The 24,947-nt window shown below is 39.3% G+C and overlaps 1 protein-coding gene across 3 annotated transcripts in view; it reads right to left on the bottom strand.

Moving 5' to 3' along the window:
* The window catches only part of GRIN2A (glutamate ionotropic receptor NMDA type subunit 2A), a 157,399-nt gene that overhangs the window by 37,034 nt on the left and 95,418 nt on the right, over positions 1–24,947 (bottom strand). For all 3 annotated transcript variants that reach the window (XM_077187015.1, XM_077187017.1, XM_077187018.1), the window contains exons 5-11: positions 24,019–24,133; positions 16,240–16,445; positions 14,761–14,929; positions 14,492–14,645; positions 9,886–10,011; positions 7,267–7,496; positions 1,910–2,070 (exon numbers count right to left, since the gene is read on the bottom strand). In XM_077187015.1, coding sequence (XP_077043130.1) covers positions 1,910–2,070; positions 7,267–7,496; positions 9,886–10,011; positions 14,492–14,645; positions 14,761–14,929; positions 16,240–16,445; positions 24,019–24,133 — 1,161 coding nt within the window. The remainder of the gene's footprint in view (positions 1–1,909; positions 2,071–7,266; positions 7,497–9,885; positions 10,012–14,491; positions 14,646–14,760; positions 14,930–16,239; positions 16,446–24,018; positions 24,134–24,947) is intronic.

The following is a 24,947-nucleotide window of genomic DNA, read 5'->3' as shown; positions in this document are numbered from 1 at the left end:
ATCATGGAATCCAGTGAATCAGGGAGGGAAGGAAGTTAAAGATGTCTCAACGAGACTTCACTGAGTTTAGTTAAAGAAGAAAGTGCAAATTTCACATGGAAGAAAGAATTTGGTCAACGAAATCATGAAGGGGAGAGAAAGAAGATACAATTCTGTATGCTGAAGAACAGAAAATTTGACACAAAAAAATGAAAAATTGTTTTTGAAGAATATGAGTCTGAAAGCAGCTGACATCCTGCTGCTCAATCCTTCTGCAGGTGCCACCAGACAAAACCCCGAGGAGCACAGCTGGAGGGAGCAGTTACTTGTATTGACCCAGAAGTTTATTTGTACCATCTGCTACAGAAATATCAGTCAAGGGGAGCAAGGCAGACACCTGGGGGTATCCACACAGAGAAATCACTCAGAAGAAGAAAGAAACTTCAGCAGGGGAAAAGGAATCTGTCAAAAATGAGTAGGCGATGCTGTCAAAAGGAGCAAGGCTCTTGAGAAGGACCATCAGCTGGCCCAGAGCAGCCAGCCTGAGCTTCAGTGAACATCCTGAGCAGCCCTGCAGTCAGCTTGGCCCCTCTGTTTTCACACTTAAGTGTCTGAGGAGTGGCCTGATTTTCAAGCTAACAGCAGATTTTCAGGGCTTTCAGTAGCACGAGTGGTTGGTGAAAAGTACAAGCAGTTTGCATCCCCTAAATAAACTGTCCATCCAACAGAACAAGTCCTACAAATGGCTGAAATCAGGACATCTCCTTCTTCAGAAACTCCCAGCAGGAATGGCAGGATCCAGCTGTCTATCTCTAATGCACAATGCAGCTGTCACCCAGGAAATGGGACCTGCCCAGGCTGGGTCAGAGGAGGAGCTGCAGCCTGGCAGCCCTGGGCAAGGCTGGTCTCATTCAATGCCACACATCTGGCCTGGCATGGCACAAACCAGGCTGGGCAGTGCCAGCTGAGAATGCCTGCAGAAACCAGGGCACACTGAGCCCAGACAGCAGCAAGGAGACAGAAGAGAAGGAAACAGCTGGAAGGATAACTTTTTAAAGAAGGAGTCTTCATTCTAAGGAAAGATTTCAGGATTTCAAGGTGTTTTGCTTAATTAATACATTATACTCCCACACAGGTTTGGCAGAAGAGGAGTAAAAATTAAAAGGATAAATAGTTCCCCAAAAAGGATCAAGACAGGGTATTTTAGTATAGGAAGAAACATGTCCTGTGTTCACCATAAATAAGGAGAGATGTTCCTTGAAACAGCTCTAGAGTACATAAACCCACTAAAGTAACTTCTCACCTCAAAACAAAACCTAAAAAGCCTATATTGAGAAATTAATATTATTACTGTATTATTAACAAATATAATCATGTTGCTATCAAGCCTAAATGTTTGGAGCTAGCAGATTCCTGTCACCCAGATGAATAATGATATGAGCAATGAGTCACTCTCATACCTTTGGAGGATTAAGAATGGAAATTTGTCTCTTTGTCCAACCAGGCAGATTGGGCTACTTCAGACAGAAAAGGGTGGCACTCAAGACTAAATTCTCAGATCTTAAGAAAGAAGGGCAATAATATTTACCAGAATATTTACCAAGATTGTCAGAAGCAGGATTAGGCAGCACTGCAAAGATAACAAGAGACTGTACTGTCTTCAAACTCAAGAAACATTAATTCTGCCCTTTGAAACTATTTCTCACAGAACATTGAAGCTACCACGTAATTTTAAAACAACCATAGAAATCACAGCCAATAATTTTCCTTTTTGATAACTGTACAGTGCAGTTGGGGGGGAAAAAAACCCCCTGTACTACACAGCAGCTGCCATCAGTCTGTCCAGTACCACAGAAAATACAGACCAATAGTTCTCTGTTTCTGAAAAGTTTACAGCATTCTTTAAAAACCATGGGGAAAAAAAACTCACCCAGTTTTCAAGCTGACCAAGGCATCCTCAACTCCTTTCTGGTTAAACTTGGTCATGTAGAGGTGCATGTCAGGGTAGTTGTTCCGGATATTCCTCTCAGTGCTTCCATTTGGGACCGTCCCAAACCGAAAAGGAGGTGAATAATCATGAGGCCTTTGAAACTAGAGGTAAATGGAATAAACAAAGTGTTTCAGGCATCCAAAACGTGAAGAAGGGCAATTTCAGCTTTAAAAAGACAGAAGTTGTGTAAATTGCCTCAAATTTCTTTTAGGCAAATGCTGTGGGTCAATTCAGGTCTATTATACCAGAAAATGTCTTCACACTAACTGAACATCATCTACATCCAAGGTAAAACCAGCTCCATTTTGCCCCTCAAATGTGACTCTATCCCATGATTTGCACTTTGACAGGTCAACAGAAACTGGAGCAGATCCTCATCTGCCAACATCTCTCTAGGGCACCCAAGCACACTGGCAAACTGCAACCAAAGAAAAGAGTATTTTGTTGATAGTAATTTCATACTTCCATCTCAGTTGGGACATTGTGATTCCCCATCAGGAAGATGGGAACAGGATCATCCACAGTCCTCAACAGGGAGCCCCAGTCCTGGAGAGTGCCAGGGATGGCAGGAAGCTGTGCCAGGGAGAGGCAGAGTGAGGGAGTTTCCTTCCACCCATGACTGCAGGGCAATAAAAGCTCTTGCAGCTTCCACAGGGGCTCAGTAACTCATAGGGTGATATGAGAAGGGCTTCTGGAGCTCCCACACCTGTAATCCTAGTCCCTGTTCAACCCCTCTGTTTAAAACTATGAACCATTTGCTTGAGGACAAACAGGTTTGTTCCACAATTTTACTCTCTCCATCATTATTGCATTAGCACAAGATGAACCAGCCAGGGGGCATCTGCAAAGGAATGGCAATAGCTCAGGGCATATTCAGGTTTCACTTGGCAATCCTTCAAATAATCCCACATAAATTTTTTGCTAACAGATCTGAAAATTTTATATGCACCTTTTCAACATCTTCCTTTAAAACCCAAGTGACAATTTAGGATGAAAATGTCTCTTTAAGAAATAAATTAAAAAAGGTCACTCAGATTAGAGGAACTATTGGCTAATGAGGAAATTGAATTGAGCATTGATGAAAGCAGTCACCCATGAATTCCACTCTAAATGCACTCTGTTTTTATTGCTGAAGTTAGAAGAGCAATCTATATGTCCTGTGCTGCAAGAGATCCCTAATATTTATACAGCTGCTGATTCCTTTGGGGCTCCACATGAAATATTTCTCTTTTTAACATTTGGTCTCAGGGCATCAAGAATTCCCAAGATCCAGTGCCAATTTGCAAAGAGAATACAAATGGGTTTATACAAAAACTGGGAGTATTTTCAATTCCATCAAACCTTGACTGTGAAATTATTGCTGCAACACCATTTTCTTGTTACAGAACTACAATTAAATACTTCATTTTAATTAAGCATATTTTGACAAAGCATAAAGGAATGAACTCTATTTTTCTCTATTTGTTTAGCTAACAGATGTCTTACTTTCCTCATTTTCCCTTTTCAGAGCTTTACTGTTTAAATTATAACTCTGCTACTACTTTTACACATAGTAATTGACCCATGCACCAAAATTACACTGTACACTACTCATGATTCTTAGTCTATATTTGCTATCTCCCTTTCTGAGTTTATTATGCAGCACTAAAACAAACCCTGCTTTTAAAGATATGTCCAGAGATTCTACTGATATAAATATAGCTTGCTATGAACTTTATTTAAATCTAGAGATAATGTGTCTCTCATGTATTGAGATGGCTTCATGTGTCTCCTAAATTTACCAGTCAATAGAACTGGAAAAAATAGAACTGCCAATTTCAGGACCTGTAAGACTTGCTGCTCCTTATATTGCTGGGATTTTTTGGAAATTCATCTGTGGTGAGCATTCTGCAAGCTCAGTTCCCAGTATGGCAGGGGAACTGGGGGGGAATTGGGGGAACAGGGGCATTATGGTGGAATATTCTGGTGATTTCAAAATGGAGTTTGTTTTTAAATAGTCTCACTTTTCAAAAACGTTCATATTAATCTAGGATGTTGGCAGGCATTTCCTCTCACAGGAATAGTTGAAAGAATTAACACATCTGTTCAAATTGAACTTTCATGGAAGACAAAAATATTTCTGCAGAATACAAGGATGAATAAAAAGCCCAAGTTCATTCAAAAGTCACAGAGTCAAAAAGCAGATTAATAGTTCCAAACCCCATCTACAGCCTGGAATTTCTTGGCACCAACCAACAAATTTTATCACTCACGAGGAGATTATTTTTGAAACCATCATCTGCTACTATACTGCCTGCTCACAGACTGCTTGTAAAGAAGAAAGAGGTTTAAATCTTTTATCCAACACTGCACTCATATCTGAGATGAATAAAGTTTTCATCAATAATATTAAACTTATATTCTGTGAACTGCCACGTCCTGGAGAAGCACACAGGACTGTCACTGTCTGTGACTGCAGCAAAGATCCATGTGGCAGGCAAGAGACAAGAACAGAAAAAAAAAATCAAGGCTCTATATGCATTCATTTTCCCTAAAGCCCCGTGACAAGAAACAAAATATGTCATGTTTGCTAGGAAATCATTTTCTTCCTAGACATTTCATGAAATACTGATCTTTTAAATCATGAATCATGGACAGAATTCTTGAGCTGAATGCACAAGGCCCTGGTTTGAGTCATAGTGGAGAGATCTACTGTTACTCTGAAGAGTGACCAATTCATTCTTGTCTCCCCCTGCTCTGCCACCCTACAGAACTGTGGCAGATGGCAACACAACTCCAGCATTTTGCTTTTATTTTGTTTTTTCTATATGCCTTAATAAAACTGGCCATTTCATTAACTCAGCTAAGTCATCTGCCAGAATCATTACATACTGACTTAATTTAAAGATTTACTTGCTTGCCTGAAAAGAATGGTGTTGAGAGCAGCTGTTTGTAATTGTTCTGGAGTTTTTTAGGGGAACTGTGGGAAATGCCACTAAAATACTAGAAAACAGTGAATAATCTCCTGCCTGTCAGTGGCATCACTAAGGTTTCCTGTTAAAGCTGAAGAGAAGCTCCTGGGCCATGTGTATGTGTGGCAGAACCCCAGCAGAACAGCACCCTGTGAGACAACACTGTGCACAGATACCACAGATACCCTCCTCCAGCAAGTTTTTTGTTTCATTGCATGAAATAGGCACAAAAGGTCTCAAAAGTACAAAAGCCATGAATTCCAGTCTTTGCTGGATACTTTGGACTCATTTTCTGTACCTTTTGATGAAGACAAAGCTTTTGAACATCTATTACATACACAAGAATGTCAAAATATAATTTTCCTCTCATTTGCTGAATCATTTGAGTTTATGAACACCCACCCCTCCTAACTCCAGAACAGGCTGTGCCATGGATTTCTGGGTGACACTCTGATGACGTGGCATTCACAGATTCATTAGCAACATTGCAAGGGATGAGGAAACTGTAAAGAGGTCTTAGAGCATCAAGGGGTAGATAACACATTATCATCATGTCAGCAAATCTGGTGAACCAGCTGATGGAGTGCAACAAAATTCCTGAATGGGACAACACTGAGTGCTGAGGGTCAGGGGTGGCTGCTCAGAGAGAGGCAGTTTTCCTGATTTTTCCTGATTTTTCCATCACACCCCAGTATCTCTAACTGGAAACACTTTGTGGCACTGACAGTACAGCACTGACAGCAGAGCTTGACTCTCTAGGTATGGCAATGGGAAAAGTGGGAGAGAAGAATAATTTACCAGCCCAGAAGTGCGGTTTGGGTTTCTTAATTTTTGTAAAAAATTTAGTGAACTTTTAGGTATTAATTATTCAAATTTGATTATACCCACATTTCTGGTCCTTTCCTGTGACAGCTTTGCTTCCTGCAAGCGTCAGAGTTATGTACTGAACTTTAAAACATGGCAAAGATAGGAGAAAAATAATTTAACTTCAATGAGATACATTCCCATAAATTACTCAAATTATTTGGTTTTTTAAAATTCAAGAAACCTCAGGATTCTGGAGGAGGCAACAACCTATATATGACAAGAAGAATTTTCTGAAATAGTTCATTGTTCTTCTGGAGTTCTAACATTTTTAATTTAATCAGAAAAGGCATGGCTTCCCTGCCTTATATCTACATGCTTCAGGCAAAGTTTGAAGAACCAAAAAATAGAAACAAAGGTGGCAGATCAAATAAATGATCAGCAGACCACACAAGAACAGATGGTATTTTCTGATTCAAGTATTTTTCTATTTTTATTTTGCTTTTTGTGGAAACGAAATCCTACTTAGCAGTCAGAACAGAAAAAGTGACAAACGTGAGGAAGTTATCAGCCAAAAGCCCCAGAAGAGGAGCTGACATTTCCAGGCCTTGGCAGAGAGCCAGCGAGGAGGGGAAGGTGAGGGTCAGTCACACCTGAGCCAGGACCCAGGACCCAGGACAATGCTCTGCTCTTTCTCACCAACAGCACAAAGACATCAAATCTTCCTCTTTTTATCCCCAAGAAAGAATGCCAATTATCTGCCTCTTCTCAGAATATTATCTTAAAATAGAGGGATATTTAACAATCTTCATGCTCTTTCAAAGGTTGTATGGCAACACAATTAAATTAAAACAAAACTATTATCATTTTTGGTTTCTTTTTATCTTTCCTCTAGCCATGCTTGCTTTGATATACCAGGCAATCAATCAAAGGCTGGTCATAAAAAGAAGTCAAAACAATAAGAAACAGACAAGGCTGAGATGTTGCCTTTTTGGTTTGTTTTTAGTAACATTTTCCTTTATTTTCTGTCCTTTGAGAAAAAAACCCTTTGTGAAGTTGTTCCCTGGGCTATACTGTTTTTAAATATTTCTTCTTAATGTCAATATTTAGTTTCATTTTCAAACAACTGGGCACAGTTTTAACAAAAGCATGCCCTTCAGGTATCTTGTGCATATCCATCACAATAATTTTGCAAATGGACTTTTTTCTATTAATATACTACTAATATCCCACAAAATTTTTCAAGCTTTTTATTTTGGTGAGGTATTAATTTTAACTAAGCACTAATTGATTTCTATCATAAAATAAAGGTAATTTTCAATTAATGCAGCTACTTTTGAATAGGCTATGCAGAGATTTTAAAAATAGACGGATATTTTCATGCTTTGGGTCTTAGGTTTGTTAGTAAAGCTTGCACTTGCACTCAGAATGAAATCATCCAGTTTTAGTTCATTATCTTGCTCAGAGTTTTTATCAGGAAGTACAAATTTGTAGAAGGATTATGGAGAATGCACACTGACATCTTTTGAGCTGAATACCTACCTTTTTATCACTCAGCCCAGTCACTTGGTCAACAAATTCCTCTTGAATCATAAAGGCAGCTAAGTTGGCAGTGTAGCTGGCCAGGAAGATGACAGCAAAGAAAGCCCAGACTGACACCATGATCTTGCTCGTGGTGCCCTTGGGGTTCTGCACAGGCACAGAGTTGTTGAAGACCAAGCCCCACAGTAACCACACTGCCTTTCCAATGGTGAAGGATGGCCCATGGGGATCTGAAAATTCAAACAGCACTAAAATTAATCCTTGCCAATGTACCATGAAGGGAAAACCCATTAGTCCCAGAGACATGGTTGGAAAATATTTTGGTATATATATATATTTACTGTACTCCAAATATACTCACAGGATTTACCATAGGTACCCTCCATTACAAGTTGCACATTTTTAAAGCATAATTCAACATTTTTCTATGTGGCATATGGTTCAAAATTCTTATGATGAAAATGGAAAGGATAGGTTTGGAGGAGAAGCAGGCTGGTGCATCTCCTGAAGGAAGAAATGTGCCACAGTGTTGCCCTGTCAGTTTTCTGTGCCAGCAAATATGTGAAATGGAAAACTGGAGGTTTAAGTCTTAATGATTCAATTCTAGTACTTTTCTTACCCAAATTATTTTTATCATCTCCAGTCATCCAACATTATGCTTTTTGAACATTATGTAAGCATTTTTAAGATCAAAGTGTGTGAATGTGTCACCTACTTTTAAGCACCTTTGTACTCAGAGCATGAATCAGAAAGACAGAACAAAGGAGCTACCTCTATAGACAGGGAATTCAGAGCAAGCCAGGCTCTGGCTGCCTCACATGTTCAGAGTCAGTTCTGTGGCTCCAAATGTGTTGACATTACAGGTAAAACTCTGTCCCAGCTAAGCCATTCTGTAATTTTTGTTATTTCTATTTTGGGTTACCTTTTAGTTCACCCAAAGGTGGGAATGGGCAGCAGTGAATTACCAATAGCATTATCCACTCCAAAGGCCCCGTTTATGGAGCCCTGGGAGAACCAAGGGCTGTTATTCTCACCCAGCTCTAGGTAAGCACAGTGCAATCACACATTGCTCATCATCCAGGCTCCCTGCACCCTCAGTGCAGAGAAACAGACCTCCCCTGACTGTGACTCATTTGGCCTACTTATAATTATCCTTTTTTCAGTTCAATTGCAATTTAGTCAATAAGCTCTGATGCAGAAATCTGTAACTTTATCTCCTTCCCTGCCCTGTCCCTTTATCCAAGGGGATGCACATTAGAAATACAGATTTAGCTATTCATTTAAACTATAATTTATTTTAATAATAATTCAACTATTCTTAAAATAACGAAACCCTAAGTGGGTATACTCAGTGCATATTCTCATTCCAGTAGAAATGCTCTCTAGTGCAGTGCAAATATTTCACAATGCAGCCAAACTCTACATCTCAGATTATGCTCCTGTTTTGTAGCAGCACTAGGAAAACAGAGTGCAGTAAAATAAACACAATGGAGCTGACTGAAGGTAGTTTATGCAACTACCTTCTAGACATATTAAGGACTGAACTGATACAGGGATAATGTGCATTTTTTGAGCGACAGTGTTACAGAAATTATATGCCAAGGGAGGAAACTTGTGGCAAGTCTTTAGAGGTAAATTGGGATGGTCTAGTGCCATAACATGTCTTTGTAGCTGTATGTGCACTAAATAATCAATTCAGGCACAGAATAGAACAGCCAAGCCCCTGGATCCCCAGTGTCTATATTCACCTTTGACTTCTCTTTTAACACACTGTTTATTTCAGACAGAGGTTACACATTTACCATCTTATTAAAATGATAACATCATCTGAACATTACAATAATCCACTTTTTCAGGGAACAAGCCAGCCATTGTCTAGAATAAATCATTTGCTTTTAATAGTGCCCAGAACTGTGTTCACCAAGCTGGAAGATCTCTTGTTATGAAACAAGGCAGGAATGATTTAGAAATTTTGACAAAGGCTGCACTCTGAAATGTCACTGAAGAAATGGGAAGATGAGGGCATGGTGAGATATGGAATCCTCACTCTTGAGTCAAAGTGCAGCTTTCTCTGAGAAAGAGTTAATGCAAAGCTTGTCTGTTTTGCAAATGAAGTTTCTATAACTGAGGGTGCTGCACAGAAAGGAGAGATGCCCTTCTACCAGGGGCCTCATTTCAAGGCTAAGGGTTCTGATCTTTACAGGGACTATACAGACCTCTGGACAATGTTACTGCTATTTTTCAAACTGCCCAGCACACCAGAGGATTTTAGGTAACTTTCTCTGAACTGGTCATCAATTTGTAATTGATAGCCAGGAGTGGAACATATTTCACTGCTGACACTTTATGACTGATGCCAGGTACTAACCAAACACTGCCTGAATAAAACTCTGATACCACTTACCCTGCTCCCTGTCTTTATCCCATTGAGTTGGAATTATAAACATGAGCATAATCAGCCTTCAAGAAATGATACTTTAAATGAAGAACATAAACAGTTTGATAGCTAATTGCATTGTTTTATTCCTATGTTATGTTTATTTGAAAAGATGGAGACCCAGGGATGGGAAATACGTGATTTTTTAATAAACATGGAGTTGAGTAAAATGCAAATCTTACCTCTCCCTTGTGCTAAGTTCCTGTTGTATCCTACAGGACTAAAGTACTCAAATATAAAGACGGCCATGGCAGACACGATGAGAAGCATCACAAACATCATCACCCAGACAGAAGCACTAAAAGGCTCTGCAGCAAAACAGGAGAAACAGAAACACAGTTCATTAAACCAGTCACAGCACAAGAATTCTAATGTCCTCACCAGGCAAGCCCAGCAGCTTCCTTTACATTAGCTTTTTCCAACAAAAATGCTAGCAAATAACTAAGCCATATATAATGAACTGCTGTTAGTATATATAGACAAAATCCATAAATTCAAAAGCTGAAATGTAAGTTGTAATTAAAAACAAAAGGCTGCACACTTTTCTTTGGCACTGAGTGGCCCATAATTGGTTTGACTTGCTCCTTATTCAGTCCACAATCAGGTTGCTGTGTCTATTCATCCTGAATTATAGAAATTTATCAGCAGAATGGTCCAACCACTGTGACTGTGTTTCTGCAAAGCAAAAGCAATTAAGCATATGTTTAATACATTTGGTAATTCAGAGAAGTAGACTTCTCTCTCATTTTCTATTCAACAAAGTGTTAGAGGAGGAAAGATAAGTAAGTACTTGCATTCAAACTAAACATTTTTGTTTAAGGATTCTTTTCTCTCTGTGTTTACTTTCATCTAACAGCAATGACGATGATATTTTTATCAATTGCAACCACATCATTTTGAATGTCTCATTCTCATCTGGGAGAAAATTACTGAAATCAAAAGGATTTATGGAAAATTGGATGTCAGTTTGAAAGACAGAAGAACCATAATTAAGGAAGTAGGTTGGAGCATAAAAGTAGAAGCAGTTTCAAATATCAGACAAAGCACCAACTTTTAGAAAGGACTCCATATCAATATCAGATACCAATATAAATATCATCTTTCCCAACCACAGATTCTGTCATTTCAGGAGTCCCTGTGGTAGCTGCTTTGGTACAAGGATATCTGTAAGAAAGATTAGCATGGCAAACTAATATCTCTTTATCAGGCCAACTTAATTGGGGCACTTCACATCATAACTTGTGCAAATAAAGCAAGTGTGAGCATGCTCTGAAGTGTGAGAAGACAAATCTTAGTATACTATTTCTAATTAGGACAGAATAAAGAAACAATTGAAATTACAGAAAATTAGTGTGTTCAAAAAATTTGCCTGTTTTTGAAATCCCAAGAAGTTCCTCTCTTGTAGCTTTTTCATTCTCTGAATTTAAGATTAGAATCACTGAAACTTCTTCCCTCACTGCAGGAAAGGACAATAAATGAGAGCTGAGATGTTCTAAGCCCAACAGCCCAATCTGAGCCTTGCCCAAATTCAGATTATTCACCCAGAATAGAATGAAATGTAATAATTTGTGCCCAAGCATAGAAAACTCATGAGATCTTTTGTCTTTGCTATGATTTCTTCAGAAATCTGTGACTTAGACGAGACCAAATAACAAATAGCCCCACTGGTGCTTTTGGATGGTAACTAAGGCAAAGCAGGGACATTTTAAACCACTCTGTTTTCCTTTTGCAAAGGAGCAATATTTTTTCAATTAATTATTTTATTTTTAAGACAGGGTATGAAGTTTGTTCAAGTACTGTAATTATTTGTTTGGGAGAGAATGGTAAGTTAGGAAAATAACAGAATTTGTAGAAGGCAGAGAAAGATCTATGTAGATGCAGCCAGGGAAGGGACATAATGTAGCCAAATACAGTCTAAAACATATTTTCTGAATTCAGTTAGTAACTGGATTAAATTGGAATTCATGTAGAACTACTATAAAATTTTGACAGCATTCTCACAGAAGAAAGAAAGGCTGATATAAAACCCTTATCAAAAGCAACAGTGTAGAAACAGCAATGGCAATTTGTCAAAATCTAAAGAAGGCAAAGGGCAAAACAAGCCAATGTACAAAAGTGAGCTATAAACAAGAATTTAAGCAGAATTCTCTTTAATAATTTAAGGAGTCTGGTAATGAGGTGGTGAATTAATAGAAGCAATAGGAAAACAAAAAGCTATTTGGGATAGCAAGCAGTAAGATTGAGCAAGTACAAAATCAACTGAATAACAAAGTCGATCTTCCTGTCATATCAGAGATCCAATTACACATTCAGCACTGTGCTTTGATTCTCAAAGGACAGGAAGGGAACTTCCCTCAGGCAAGCAGCAGGTTTTAAAGGAATTTTCAGTAAAGCTATAATATGGCAGAAAAAAACTAATATATGACTTGTTAGTGTATATTTCAAATGACTGATAACAGAGAATATCAAGCAAGGAAAAGATGTCTTTGAGTCCTGCCTCCCACCACCAAAATCAAACTTAAGGAATTCATTAAATAAAGAGGGGCATAGATTTTCTATTCTATCTATGCCTCCAGAAAAGAAAACTGACCTCACCTATGAACTCTCCCTCTGAAAAATATAGGAATGGAGATATAAGCTTTTTCTTTATTTATTTGGTTGTTTAAATGAAGTTGAACCAAAAATCCACAGAACCATTAAAAAAAGTATTTGTAGGTCTAGTATATATTATCTCTAGTACAACGTGAAAATGTTTTAACATGGATCAAATTCTCATTTGAAGGAAACACATCAGCACCAGAACACAGCAGATAACGAGGACGAGGCTGTCACAGCCCATCAGTTACTCAGATCTACTGGACACAACAACTGACTGGAAAAATCTAGTCACACAAAATCCTGTACTTGTCCACATTCATAGAAACAATTCACAAACCCAGATATTTCAGGAACTGTAATCAAGTGCTATTCTTTAAAAATAGTACTATATTTGACAGATATTTAAAAATCTTTAAGAAGTCTTACGTAAGGTGACTATTCTCAGGCAGTTATTTAATTGAAACAAAATCAGTCTGTGAATAAATTCAGTTATCTGCCTGATAGTATTTTGCAAGGCAAAACATTTTACTACTACGCACACCTCATCAAAATACACAGTCAATTCCAGCAAACTGGCAGCTTCATCTATGCCTGGAAAAAACAGAGCACACTTCTGAGAGCACAGACTTGATTTATTGGTGCAGTAAAATCAGATTTCTTCCAAAGTAGAGCTATTTTAGAGAGCTTTATGAGAAGGAGTTCTTTTTTTGTTTCTTTTGAATTATATACACATCCAACTAAACCAATAACATTAAATGCATTTTAGAAATCTAATAACTCTGTTGCTTGTGAAAAATGCAAAAGCAGCTTCTCTTTTGATGGTGGCTGTAAACAGGTTTTTAAGGGAGAAGTAAAAAAATCAACTGCACTTGCACTTCAGAAAACACCCCAATTTTTATTTCCAATGGTCATTTCGACATGCTGCAACTGCAATTTAAAATATTAACTTTACAACTCAATGACTCAAAGAAATAAAAGATACTCTCTGAGTATTCTCATTATAAGTACAGTTTCTTGCAATTTCACTTAAAGTCTTTCATTCATATCAAATATCACCAAAATCTACTTAGGTATCACCACATTTGGGAAATTATTTCATTACTCACTGTGTCATATTTACTTGCATCATCTCTGTATTGTGCTTTTATGGAACAGATATGAGAAATAAGCTCTGTGGTTAAATGACGATTCTTGTGTAAGAAAATTCAATTATTTGCCCACTTGTATCTGATATTACCCCACTAATCTACTCCTCAATGTCTGTGAGCAACTTCAGGGGGAGTGGAGAACTTCCACTTAGCAATTTAGGACTGGTCTCACTGCTGAACCAATGGACTTGAAGATTCTAAACTGTGCCCTAAGATACATGGAATATACTGATTATTTATGTTTCTGCTTAATGGTTTTAGTGTCACTAGTCCAGTACAAGATATCTTTAAAAATAGTAGGCCCAAGTACATCATGAAGAACACAACAGCATTCTGGGCATTTTTGAACCACCTCATGGCTCTTTCTCTCTTCAGCTTCAGGTAAATTCAGGCCAAACATTAACAAAACTATAAATACTAAAGGAGGAGAGGGAAATAATGAAAGTAAAAATGCACAAGCATGCAAGAAAAGAAGCCCAGAATCCTTGTTTGTTTATCCCATCTCCTGTCTGCCCAGCCTTTCATTTCTTTGCTCTATCTCCACTGTTCAGATGCATCAATGGGGAAAACACTCAGCTCTCCAGTGCAGTAGTGTGGTGTTCAGAAGCCAGAGGTAGCTGTTACCAAGGTAGCTTTAAATTATATATAAAGATAAGGAAGTTGCTCTTCAACTCTACAATGGATTTTTCAATCATTTTGTGAATATTTAAAAGATATTAAACAAATTATGATGGGCTAAACAAGTGTAACTTAGTATGTAAGGAAGCAGGGTTGGGGATGTAATTTTCCTAACTGAAGGTTTTAGGGGATTCTTTTTCATACTGAAATCACTGTCTTTGGTTTCCACTTTCAGCATCCAAAACCAACAGCACTGTGTCCATGTGTTTAATGGTCATGTTAATCAGCACATCAACACAGCACAAACTTCTTAATGTAAAATTCAAAACTCAACAGAACTGTGTTAATGCACTACATATCTTAACACACAATTAAATCCACCCAACAATGCAGTCAGGTTATCTGGACGGGCTGGAGGCCATACCTAGGAAAGCAGATGGTGACACCGTGCCGTTGCTCCGTGACACCATGACGCTGATCCCCGTCTCCACGAACGGCACCGAAAAGTCAACGACTTCCGAGCGCTCCTCGTTGATGGTGAGCGAGCCCACAGCCATCACTGCCCGGTGGTACACCACCTGATCACAGGGACAGCACACACCAGGGTCAGCACAGAACTCCTCCCTCCTCCAAAGAGCTCAACCAGACATCACCGAGTCCTTAGGGAACTCTTTTAGCCAAAAGAGAACTTACTTCACCGATCATTCCGTTCCACACGTTATTGACCTTTTTGCCATGCTTCCCATTCGTCACCAAGTACAGGTCATATGTGAACTTGACAGTTTTAGACAACTTCTTCAAGATATCGATGCAGAATCCTTTGCAGCACTTCTTTACGTTCGTTCCCTCATTAGTTTTGTTGCTGTCAACAGAGAAGACACACATAAATATTCCTGCTGGGAAAAACAGAGGCAGCACAACAGCAAGATACAGCACACTGTGAAACAACATTTTGCCACTCTTGTGAATGACCATGTTTTTCTGAATCAAGGCAAAAATAACCCACAGGACGCTTTTATAGCTATATGGTGTTTGCAGCTCCTGCTAATCATGACAGAGTTGCTTGGTGAGACAGAAACAACATTACCTCACATGACATCCTTCTACTCCAGGATCCAGCCTCACGCTCTGCACTGCTCCATCAAGACATACAGCCTGCTCTTACTAATCTCTCTCTTAGGATTAGATTAAACTTTTATTACTTTTACTCTCAAGACATCAGACTACATGTCATTTAGTAATTAAAGAACATGTAAGCTATAAAAAGGCACAGCAGTTCACTGTGCTGGAAATGGATGCATCTTCTCAAAGTGCACCTTTCCCTGCAGTAGGAGAAGGTGAACTTCAGGCCACCTTTAAGTGAAAGGATGCAAGTTTTCTCTTCATCTTTTTTTTCTGAAATGTTCATTTTGGGACCTCTAGAACCTTTTATTAAATACATTTTCAGAAGGCAAGGCAGTATCTTACAGCCTTTGGAAAAATTAAAAATTAAAATAAAACTAGATTAGAACTTAACTAAAAAAATCAATTTCTCTGGACTTCAGGAAGCATGTGTACAACCATTTAGCAGCCTCTGGAAATCTTCAGAAACATGCATCATATTCCCTCACACCTGATCAGTAAAAATCCTGTTATATTCAGTTCATAAACACACAGATCAAGGCATAGAGCAGGTGAAACACCACTGACAAACGTACACTGATTTCTTCCACTGATTTCTAATGACTGCTCTGAAGTTATGGAGCACTGACAGAAGGGGACTTTTCTGTTGATGGTATTTTATGCTGGAGTAGTTTATTCTATACCAAATTTCAGCATAAACTTACATTTTCATTAGGAGACATTTTGAAATTGTTACAGACTAATGAAAGCAGGCGTATCTCAACATAGCTGGGAACAATTCAAAGAGGACTCATTAAAACAGTCCCATTTTGGAACGCAATCTTCTTCCATATGACTGAAATGGGCTGATTCTCATTGACTTTGAATTTACTATAAATTTACTACCTTGTTAATAACTCAATGTGACTTACATGTGTATCACCAGAAACTCTCAACTTTTTAAAAAGGAGGATGTGCAAAGAGCGTGTGGGGAAGGGAAGACGGAAGAGGGAAGAGGACTATGTATTTTGCAGACAGGAAAAAAAAAAGGAACATTGCGTATTTACTCACTTAAGTTTGACAAATTTCCGGCATGGCACGGTGTTTTTTTGGCAGCTCTCCATGAGAGGATCCACATCCTCCACGATGACAAAGGGAGCCTCCTCCAGGGTGACGATGCTCAGGTGGTTGTCATCGGGGTCGCTGTCTGCGAAGGAGCTGTACCTCGGCCACACCGAGTACTTGAGGCTCAGGGAGTTGTTCTCCCACTTGCCCACCTGAAAGGCCAAGAGCCACAGGCTGCTGAGAGCTGCTTGATGGTGCTGGACAAAGGGGAGCCAATATTAAATGGGCTGGGACACAGGTACAGGCAATTACATGGCCAGGACAGTTGGATTGGGGTTTTGTTAAAGTGACTTTAAAATTTTATAGCAATTGCATTAAATGAGAAAATGCACAGTGGTAAAGATAAATAAGGTGCCATTATTCTAATAGGTAACTGTTTTACACAGACTGGATGTCATCAATTAACACCATCTATCACCTGGTGTTACGTGCACTGCAATTTGACATTCAGCATTTCTATTTGAGAACACAATCAGATACTCTATTTGTAACCAGAACCCATTTGAAGTAATAAAAAATTACTTTAAAAAAATCAAACAAACCCCAAAGAACCCCCAAAGAAGAACTCTAATATACACTCACACCTACACATCTGACCAATAACCAAAATATCACAATGTCATTTCTGTATCTTCCCAAAGAGAAGACTCTTGTGTTCTTATACATTGAAAAGCCATTGTAAAAGCCTTTACCCAGGCTTCCACTGGAGCGAGACCAAACCACATTTTTAGTAAGAATTTCCATTAGAGTAATTTCTCATAACTATTTCATTCTGCCAACAGTTGGGTACTTTTAAGAAAGCAAACCCCACTGCACATGAAATTTTCTAGCTTATTTACTATTATAAAATATCCCTTCTAAATTAACCCACATTTCTTTCCATTTCCAGATCACCAGAAGGAGGTTTATGATTTAAATATTTTTGAGTCTAGTGTTTTCCTCCTCAGATTGTTTAACTACTTTCTATCCAGAAATCTAATTATGATGACAGATAATATAAATGAGCTAGCAATCCACATAATTTATAACCTAATGCATTTTAATAATTCTTGAGCTGCTTAAGCTAAACAAATGACAACATAATCATGAGACTGTTCAAATATTTCTTTTGCAAGGAAAATGGTGTGAATTAACAGTACAATAAGAGACTCAGACCCTTAAAAAATTAAAAATTGTTACCTATGTTCTATCTTCTAAAAACTTAAAAAGTTAATCACAAAAATTCCCAAAGACCATGATTTATATCCATTCCTATTTTGGGAAGCCTGTAAGCACATGACCTTTGCAGTTTTCTTTCCATCCTGCTTATAAGTCAAGATGTTTTACTGAACTTTAATGTAGGAGGCAGAAATGTCAAATCTTTACTCACTTAAATTAGGAAATTCAAAGTATCTCAAGGGAAGTAGGAATTCTCACTTAAATCAATGGGAATTATATATATGATTACTATATATATATATATTTCTAGTGTGAAATTTATCCAAAACACAGTGGACAAAGCCTTCAGGAGCAAAGCTAGTTCAGCCCCAGAGGAGCAATCTGTTGTTTCTATAAAGAAACCAGTTAAATTGTGGAGGTGTGGTGAGCAGTGGCAGTGCCAGCAGCGTGTGCTGCCTTACGTGAGCTTACACGGTGTCGTCACAGCCCTGAGTACAGCACGGAGGTGACCATCTGGAATGGGGAGCATTCCAGCCAGCCCAGGCCCTCAGGCAAACAGCCAACGTGCCAAGGGATGCCAGGCAGTTCAGAAGCAGAAAATGTGCCCGACTGTCTGCCTATTCCACACATCAACGAGGAAATGTGATGGCATTTGTGTGGTCAGGAGTGCAGCAGATCCCAAACCACCAGGGCAGGATGCTGGGAGGAGACAGACCCTGATCCCAGGGCATGTTCCTCTGCAGCCACCCCTCCTTATCTTTGGAAGATTGCAGACAAGGAGAGTGAGAATGAACAATTTGATGTGATAATGAACAATTTGGTTCATTATCACACCAAAATTGTTCCTGGGTGGCAGCCAAAGGCAGACAGAGACCTGCACAGTTACACACTGCTGTACCTCAGAGCCCCCTCCTGCTGCATCCCAAAGAAGCCTCTGAAAAATGTAAGGATGATTAGCACAGTCCTGCTCACACACCTCACAGAGGCCATCAAACCAGAGAAAAAGAGCAAGGCCAGATCCTGTGCAGTGTTGGCACAGAAAGCGAGTCTGTCACACCAGCATATCTCACCAAAAACAAACCAATGCCTCAGTCCTGTCACCCCCCTCCCAGCGCACAGGAGCTGTACACAGCACACACCCATCATCCCTTTGTTGGAAAAAATGTCACATGACAACAATGATGCTAAATGCACTCCCAGGACTACCCAGCCAAACCTTTCAAAAGAGAAAGATTTTCAGGGGAGTTCCTTTTACATTTAACACACATACATTGCACAACATACTTTTTGAGCTGTCTCAGTTAAGAAAATAGTGCTGAGCAAATAAAAAATCCAGCCCATCTTGCTTTATTGAAAAACTATTTACTACTATTTTTTCATTAAACTTTCCCACTTAAAAGGAAGAGCTACTATGGCAAGCTTTAAATCAATCACTAAAAAGCTAAAATAGACTTTGTCAGGTTAGCAATAACAGCTGCAGAGCAAAGCACAAGAGCAAAACCCTTCCTCCAGACACAGCATCTGCTGTGCACCAGCTGCTGCAAACCTTTGTGCCACTTTTATGCTTCTGAAGGTCCATATTTCACAATGGCACTCTAAATTTAAATGACAAAATATGATGTGAGCAGTTCCATGTCTTATTAATAAGAAGTGTTTTAGAGTCCTGAATGGTTTGAAGACGTCCATTCAAAGACTTTGAAGTTTCCAAAATTTGCTGCAAAATCTCACATGGGGAATGCAAATGTCCTGCTCTTCCCTCATGGCTGCTGCTGACACCATCAGGAAGGCACCAGTCCTGCGACCAGCAGGGCTCCAAGGAAAACACAGGATCCAGGGAGATTATAAACAAACAGGAGAAAGAAAAGCTGCCACCTCCTGCAGCCTCATTTTTCAATACAGAATTATTAATCAGCACTCACCAAATCCTCAGTGGCTGGTACAGTTTTGGTTCTGGGCAATGTCCCAGATAACTCTGTGCAGTGCCAGAGTTCAGGCTCATACCAGAGAAGCCATTTTAGGAGCTGATTATGTCATTAGAAAGGAAGAGAGCTAAACAAATTGACAGCTCCTTCTTCCATCTCCCAGTGGGGGAAGATTTTTTGTCACCTCTGCACTCACTGAAGACCTTACAGCTCCCCAGAAATGCCCAGACAGACATACCCCTACCTTCAGAGAGGGAGAGCTGCCCTCAGAGTCTTCCTGTTCTCTAATATATAGGTGGAAAGAACAGGGGCAAAGCACACCACCTTTGCTTTCCATGGGAGTTATAATTCCTTTACAGCAGCAAAGAGGTGGGATCCTCCTTGGGAATACATGATTTAAGAAATGCTGCATAATAGTTGGTGCAATTCAAACAATTCAGCAGAGTAAAGGTCAAAGGAAAGGCCTTTAGGCTAGGCAAAAGCTCACTGATACAGAAACAACATGCAATTTTCAGCTGACAGTAAGTGTCAGGATAGGCATATTTACAGGAAGGCTAAATACACAAAAGGACAAGGATGGAATACAGGGAATGACGACCCACCAGATGTTAAAGAACACACTGCTGCTTCTGCTAGGGGCAAAAAGAATATATCACATTACAGCACAGAGCTACTGACAAAAGATACCCCAGCAAACAGATTACTAGCTCAGGCAATTTCATCTGTTCTAGTTAAAATATCTGTATTTCTCACCAGTGTTAGGGAACATCTATCATGAGACATGAGGATCCCTCAGCTGTCGTGACCCTTGCTCAAATCAATCAAGATTTCACAAGAAATTACCATGGAGCACCTCACTGATTTTTTTACCCCCTCAGTACTCTTACAAAAAGCTCTGTCAGAAATCTGCCTGAGACTGGGTTGGGTTTCTCAGCTCCAGGAGCTGTCTGTTCTGGGCTGCATGGCAGTGGATGTTGGTAGCCAGATGGAGCTCTCCGTGAAGACCTTGGTTCATTTATTCCAGGCAGGAACCATGCACCCTCTGCCCACTCCTTCCTACTTAGATACAAATGTGTACAACCCCACACAGAGCTTGTAAACCTGGCATATGCTACTTAATCAGAGAGAAATCCAGTTCTGCATTAAATCCTGCATTAGTGGAAAGTTAAAGATGACGGGCTCTGCTTAGAATAAACCTGGATATAAAGGAACAGTTCTTGCAGTGGTGTTTCATTAGCAATTGTGCCATGTAGTACACAAATTCACCCAGAATACAGACCACCATGATAATCTGCATCTACCTGGAGCACCAGTAAAAATTGCTTTTACCCTGGAACTCATCTTTACACATGGAACACACTCATCTTTAAATGCAGTCTTCCCCACCTCACTTAAGAGATGTGATACACACTGCTAATTAAACTGCCTACTTTTGCCACTGCTAATCCTATTCTAGCATATGATTTTAATATTGGATTGACTGGATTTCCACATTAAAAAATATACTAAAAAAAAGGAAAAAGCCAGACTTGCAGACTGTGAAGTTCAGTGAAGTTGATGGGCCAGGTGAGGCACGCAGGTCCCACCTCTCTGAGGGAACATGAACAGGGGAGCTGCAGCTGGGGCTGCTGAAGTTCTGAGGGTTGTTGAGCCCTAGCACAGTGATCCTGCAGTGCTTTAGTGATATTTGGGCAAGACTGCTAACTCTGGTAAATTTTATCAAGTTTCAGTTTAACGAGCACATTAAGCTTGTCTTCTTAAAAATCCCTTGCCTGAGAACAGCATCCCCTTTGCCTGTCAAGAATATGAATGTTAGTGTCAGAAGTTTGAGTAGCTGCTTTAGGATCTGTCAAAATATCTTGCTGGATGCCTGTGAAACATGCCCAAAAAGTGATTTTTAGTCTTCAAACTATTATCATTCAAACAGCTTTCTTCAGCATCTGATATGGGACAAACCCCTCAGTCAACCCCTCTTACATGTGAAGTTACCATCTCAAAGTTTCAATACTGAGTAAAGAAAAAATAACTTATTTTCTGAGGGGTGTGATAAATGTTCTCCAGCTATGGTTGAACAGCTTCTCTATAACCTTAAGCTTTAAGTGAAGTATATCAATTTTAAAACCAAAGAAAAATTGTATTTGAATAAAAGCAGTTTAAAAACAAAGAAAAATTTGTTTTAAAAATAAATCTTGAATTTTTAGGAGGATACCAGGTAAAAAATTCTTCACATAAGACACAATTATTCTTTCTACATAAATAATAAATTAGCTACTTGCAGCACACACATTAGTTACATTATGAGGATTTACAGGCTGTTGCACTGTAATTTTTTCACATGAGTAAATTATTTAATTAGATACTAAGAGTTGATTTTTCCATATAGTATTGAGGATATTTAATAAGACTTCAATAAAACCATTCTGTGATATTCCCTGCTACACTGTAAGAGAAAGGAGAAGCAAGTGCCTGTCTGGAAACTCAGAGCAGCAAATGTTAGATCTCAGATGAGTAACTTTGACAGTTTTGAAATTGAGCAAAACAGCTCAAGGAGAAAGGAACAAGAGGAAAAAAATTGCCTAAGAGATATGGGGTAAAACCTGCAACTTGGGGAGAACATTGAGACAGCACTAGAGAGCTGCTCAAATAAACCATGTGGAAGAGAAGGGCCTCCTCAATCTCTCAGTCAATGGAGCTGAAGAGCACAGGGACACTGCTGCAAAGATGTGGGGTGTGCCCAGACAGCCCAGAGCTACATCCAGCGTGCCAGGATAATTGATTAGTCACTTTATTTGTCCTCATCCACAGAGGCAGGATCAGCCTGTGGTCAGGAGAATCATTCTGGTGGTGACAGAGCATTCTTGGCCACCTCTCACATCTCCCCTCTGACAGAATTCCTAATTGAAGCTGGCCCCTCTCCACAGCCCTTCTGGAGCAGCCACCAGAGCTGCCCTGCCCTCTTCTCCTCGCTGGCCACCAGCAGGGCTCCAAACCAGGGCCACACACCAGCACTCGTATCTGCTTTTGTTCCTCCTCCTAAAAACCCCTCAAACCTGGCAAAGAGCAGGAAGGGATTCAGCAGCTGGGAAACTGCACAGCCAAGGCAAGGATCAGCCTCCAGGGAGCCCAGCACTGCAGGGGAGCGGCCAATGCTGCCCTACAACCATGGCAGGCACAGCACAGCCCAGCCCAAACCTCATCCCCTCACTGGGGCTCGCTGGGAGGTTAAAACAGGCTCGAGTTCCAGTTCAACTGGAAGGTTAAAACAGGCTCAGGTTATTTCTTGGAATAGTGTTCATTCACATATCCAGTATTTCTGTGCTGCTGTTAAATTATTTTCCAAAAAAATCAAACCCGTCTCTCCTTGTCCTTTGAATGGTCTCTTTAGAGAAGTTTCAAGGTACAAAATGTATGAAATTATTTTAACATAAGCATTGTTGGCTGCCTCTTTGAGCATTTTCTTCCTTTGGCACCTCATGCTAATAATATTCCCCAAGCAGTGTAATATTTTTCCAGAACATTATATATGATATGCAGACTGTTGAAGAATTTTAAAATAGGGTAAGAAATTTTCATAACAGTTAGTGAGCAAATGATTCCTCCAAAGATTCAGATTGACACATTTGGAGAGGATTAAATTTATCCAGAGAATTAAATTTGCATCAAATGAACATAAAGAAATACACAGCATAATCTAGGACTACTCTCTGTGTTTCTGCATGACTAGCATATTTATTGAGATGTCCTTCAGTAATTCTGATTTTGTCATTATTATTCATCATTATGAAAAGTCTTGTAGTCTTATAAACAGGAGTTTTAAGTTGATTCAATGGGTTTTTAAAACTATAACAAAAAGAATTCATAAATTTCAGCAACAATTTAGATAATGCAGAATCACGTTTCAGGAATTTAAAATAGAACTGGTGGATGATTTAGATGTATGTTTTCCTACAGTCTTATATTAAAAACAGTTTCTTAAAACAAGTTTTTAAATATAGGGACACAGCCTGCAAAACTCAGAGCCAAAACAATCACAGGCTAAGACTGGAGTTTAAAAGAAATGACGCTTGTGATAAACTTTTTCATTTACCATTTGCATATATGATTAACATTGATGCCATGACATTTTTCCTTCTTGTCTATATAGAACTCTATATGGAGATCACTTGTCTACCTGGACTAGTCAAGATTCTGAATTTTTTAGGCAAACATTGATAGGGTTATTTTCCAATTCAACATGAACTTCACAGTTGGGATTTTTTTAAGTGTGTTTTTACTTAAAAGTAAAAAGCACACTTTTTTTTTTTTACTATAAAATCTGTCCAAAAAAACACAAAATCAAGCAAATAAAGGGAATGGAATTGTCAAGATATAAAAATCCATCCAAATTGAAGTAGCTGAGGACCAAGCTTTTGGACATTTTTCAGTTATCCATTTTACATTACTAAATTTTAAGAAGAACTGGAGATGCAAGGTGTGTTTCATAGAAATCTGAACTCCACGTGGCTCTTCTTCACCGATCTGTCAGAACTCATCAGATACACTCAGGATGGTGTAAAATTTTCCCTTCTGAGTGCTGTGCCACTGCTGCTGGAGCAGGACCCCCGCGATGTGACGCGAATCCCCCCAGTCCCGGAGCCGCGCTCACCTTCTCCCACTCCCGCTCGTTGTTCAGCACGATCACCACCAGCCTGGGGTGGGCCTGGTACCCGTCTGCTGTGAAGGACAAATCTCTGCCTTCCCACGTCACATTCATCATGAACCTGCAAGGCAAGGAAGAAAAGTTCATTGGAAAATGAACGGGCTGTCTGTCTAAGGAGCAGCAAGTGCAGTCACCGGCAGCGCTGCTGAGATCCATGCACCGAGCCCTGCCAGTGCTGTGGGAAGCCTGTGCTTGCAGTGTGAGGACTCAGGGCATTTCAAGGCAGTTCACAGCTCAAGACAAAGAAAAATATTGTTGATGTGTGAATTATAATGCAGACATCATTTTTAACAGCGTCCATGTTACATATGATTAATCTGTCCCCTCCCTGAATAATCTTTCTGGCACTTTGCACAATCTCACCAACTTTTCAGGAGCATTTTAAACAAACCCACATGACCTCTGTGGGTAACATTGCACTATTGTGTCACTGAGTAATACTCAGAGCAAAGTGCATCCAATCTGTCTTCCCCCCGTTCAGACCTCCAGGAGTCCTGTCAGCTCCTCCCAAAACTGGAGCTACACACAGTGGTGTTGTGCCACAGGATAAATTCCACTAATGCCAAAACCACCCATGAAAGCTTTGAAGGTGTTCGTAAATATTCAGTTCAGTTATTTCAAAAGAAAAAGGATTTATGTTTTTATTCTGCTTTTTATTTAGCTTCATTTTCAATGGTTTTCAAAGGACATATGAATTAATTAGCATTTTGAATAGGGAAAAGATAGAAGGACACAAAATAAAATATAAAAGAATGAAAAAAAATTTAAATTTTGTTGAAAAAATCAAAACTCCACATTGTTAGTGTGAAGATGACAGGGCTATCCCCACAGTAAGAGGTAAAACTGCAATTCAAAAACTTGGGAAGAAAATATGT

The sequence above is a fragment of the Agelaius phoeniceus genome, chromosome 16, assembly GCF_051311805.1.
Source record: "Agelaius phoeniceus isolate bAgePho1 chromosome 16, bAgePho1.hap1, whole genome shotgun sequence".
Classification (NCBI taxonomy): domain Eukaryota; kingdom Metazoa; phylum Chordata; class Aves; order Passeriformes; family Icteridae; genus Agelaius; species Agelaius phoeniceus.
Note: the sequence above shows the minus strand (reverse complement) of the source record. Positions and strands in the feature narration are given on the sequence as shown.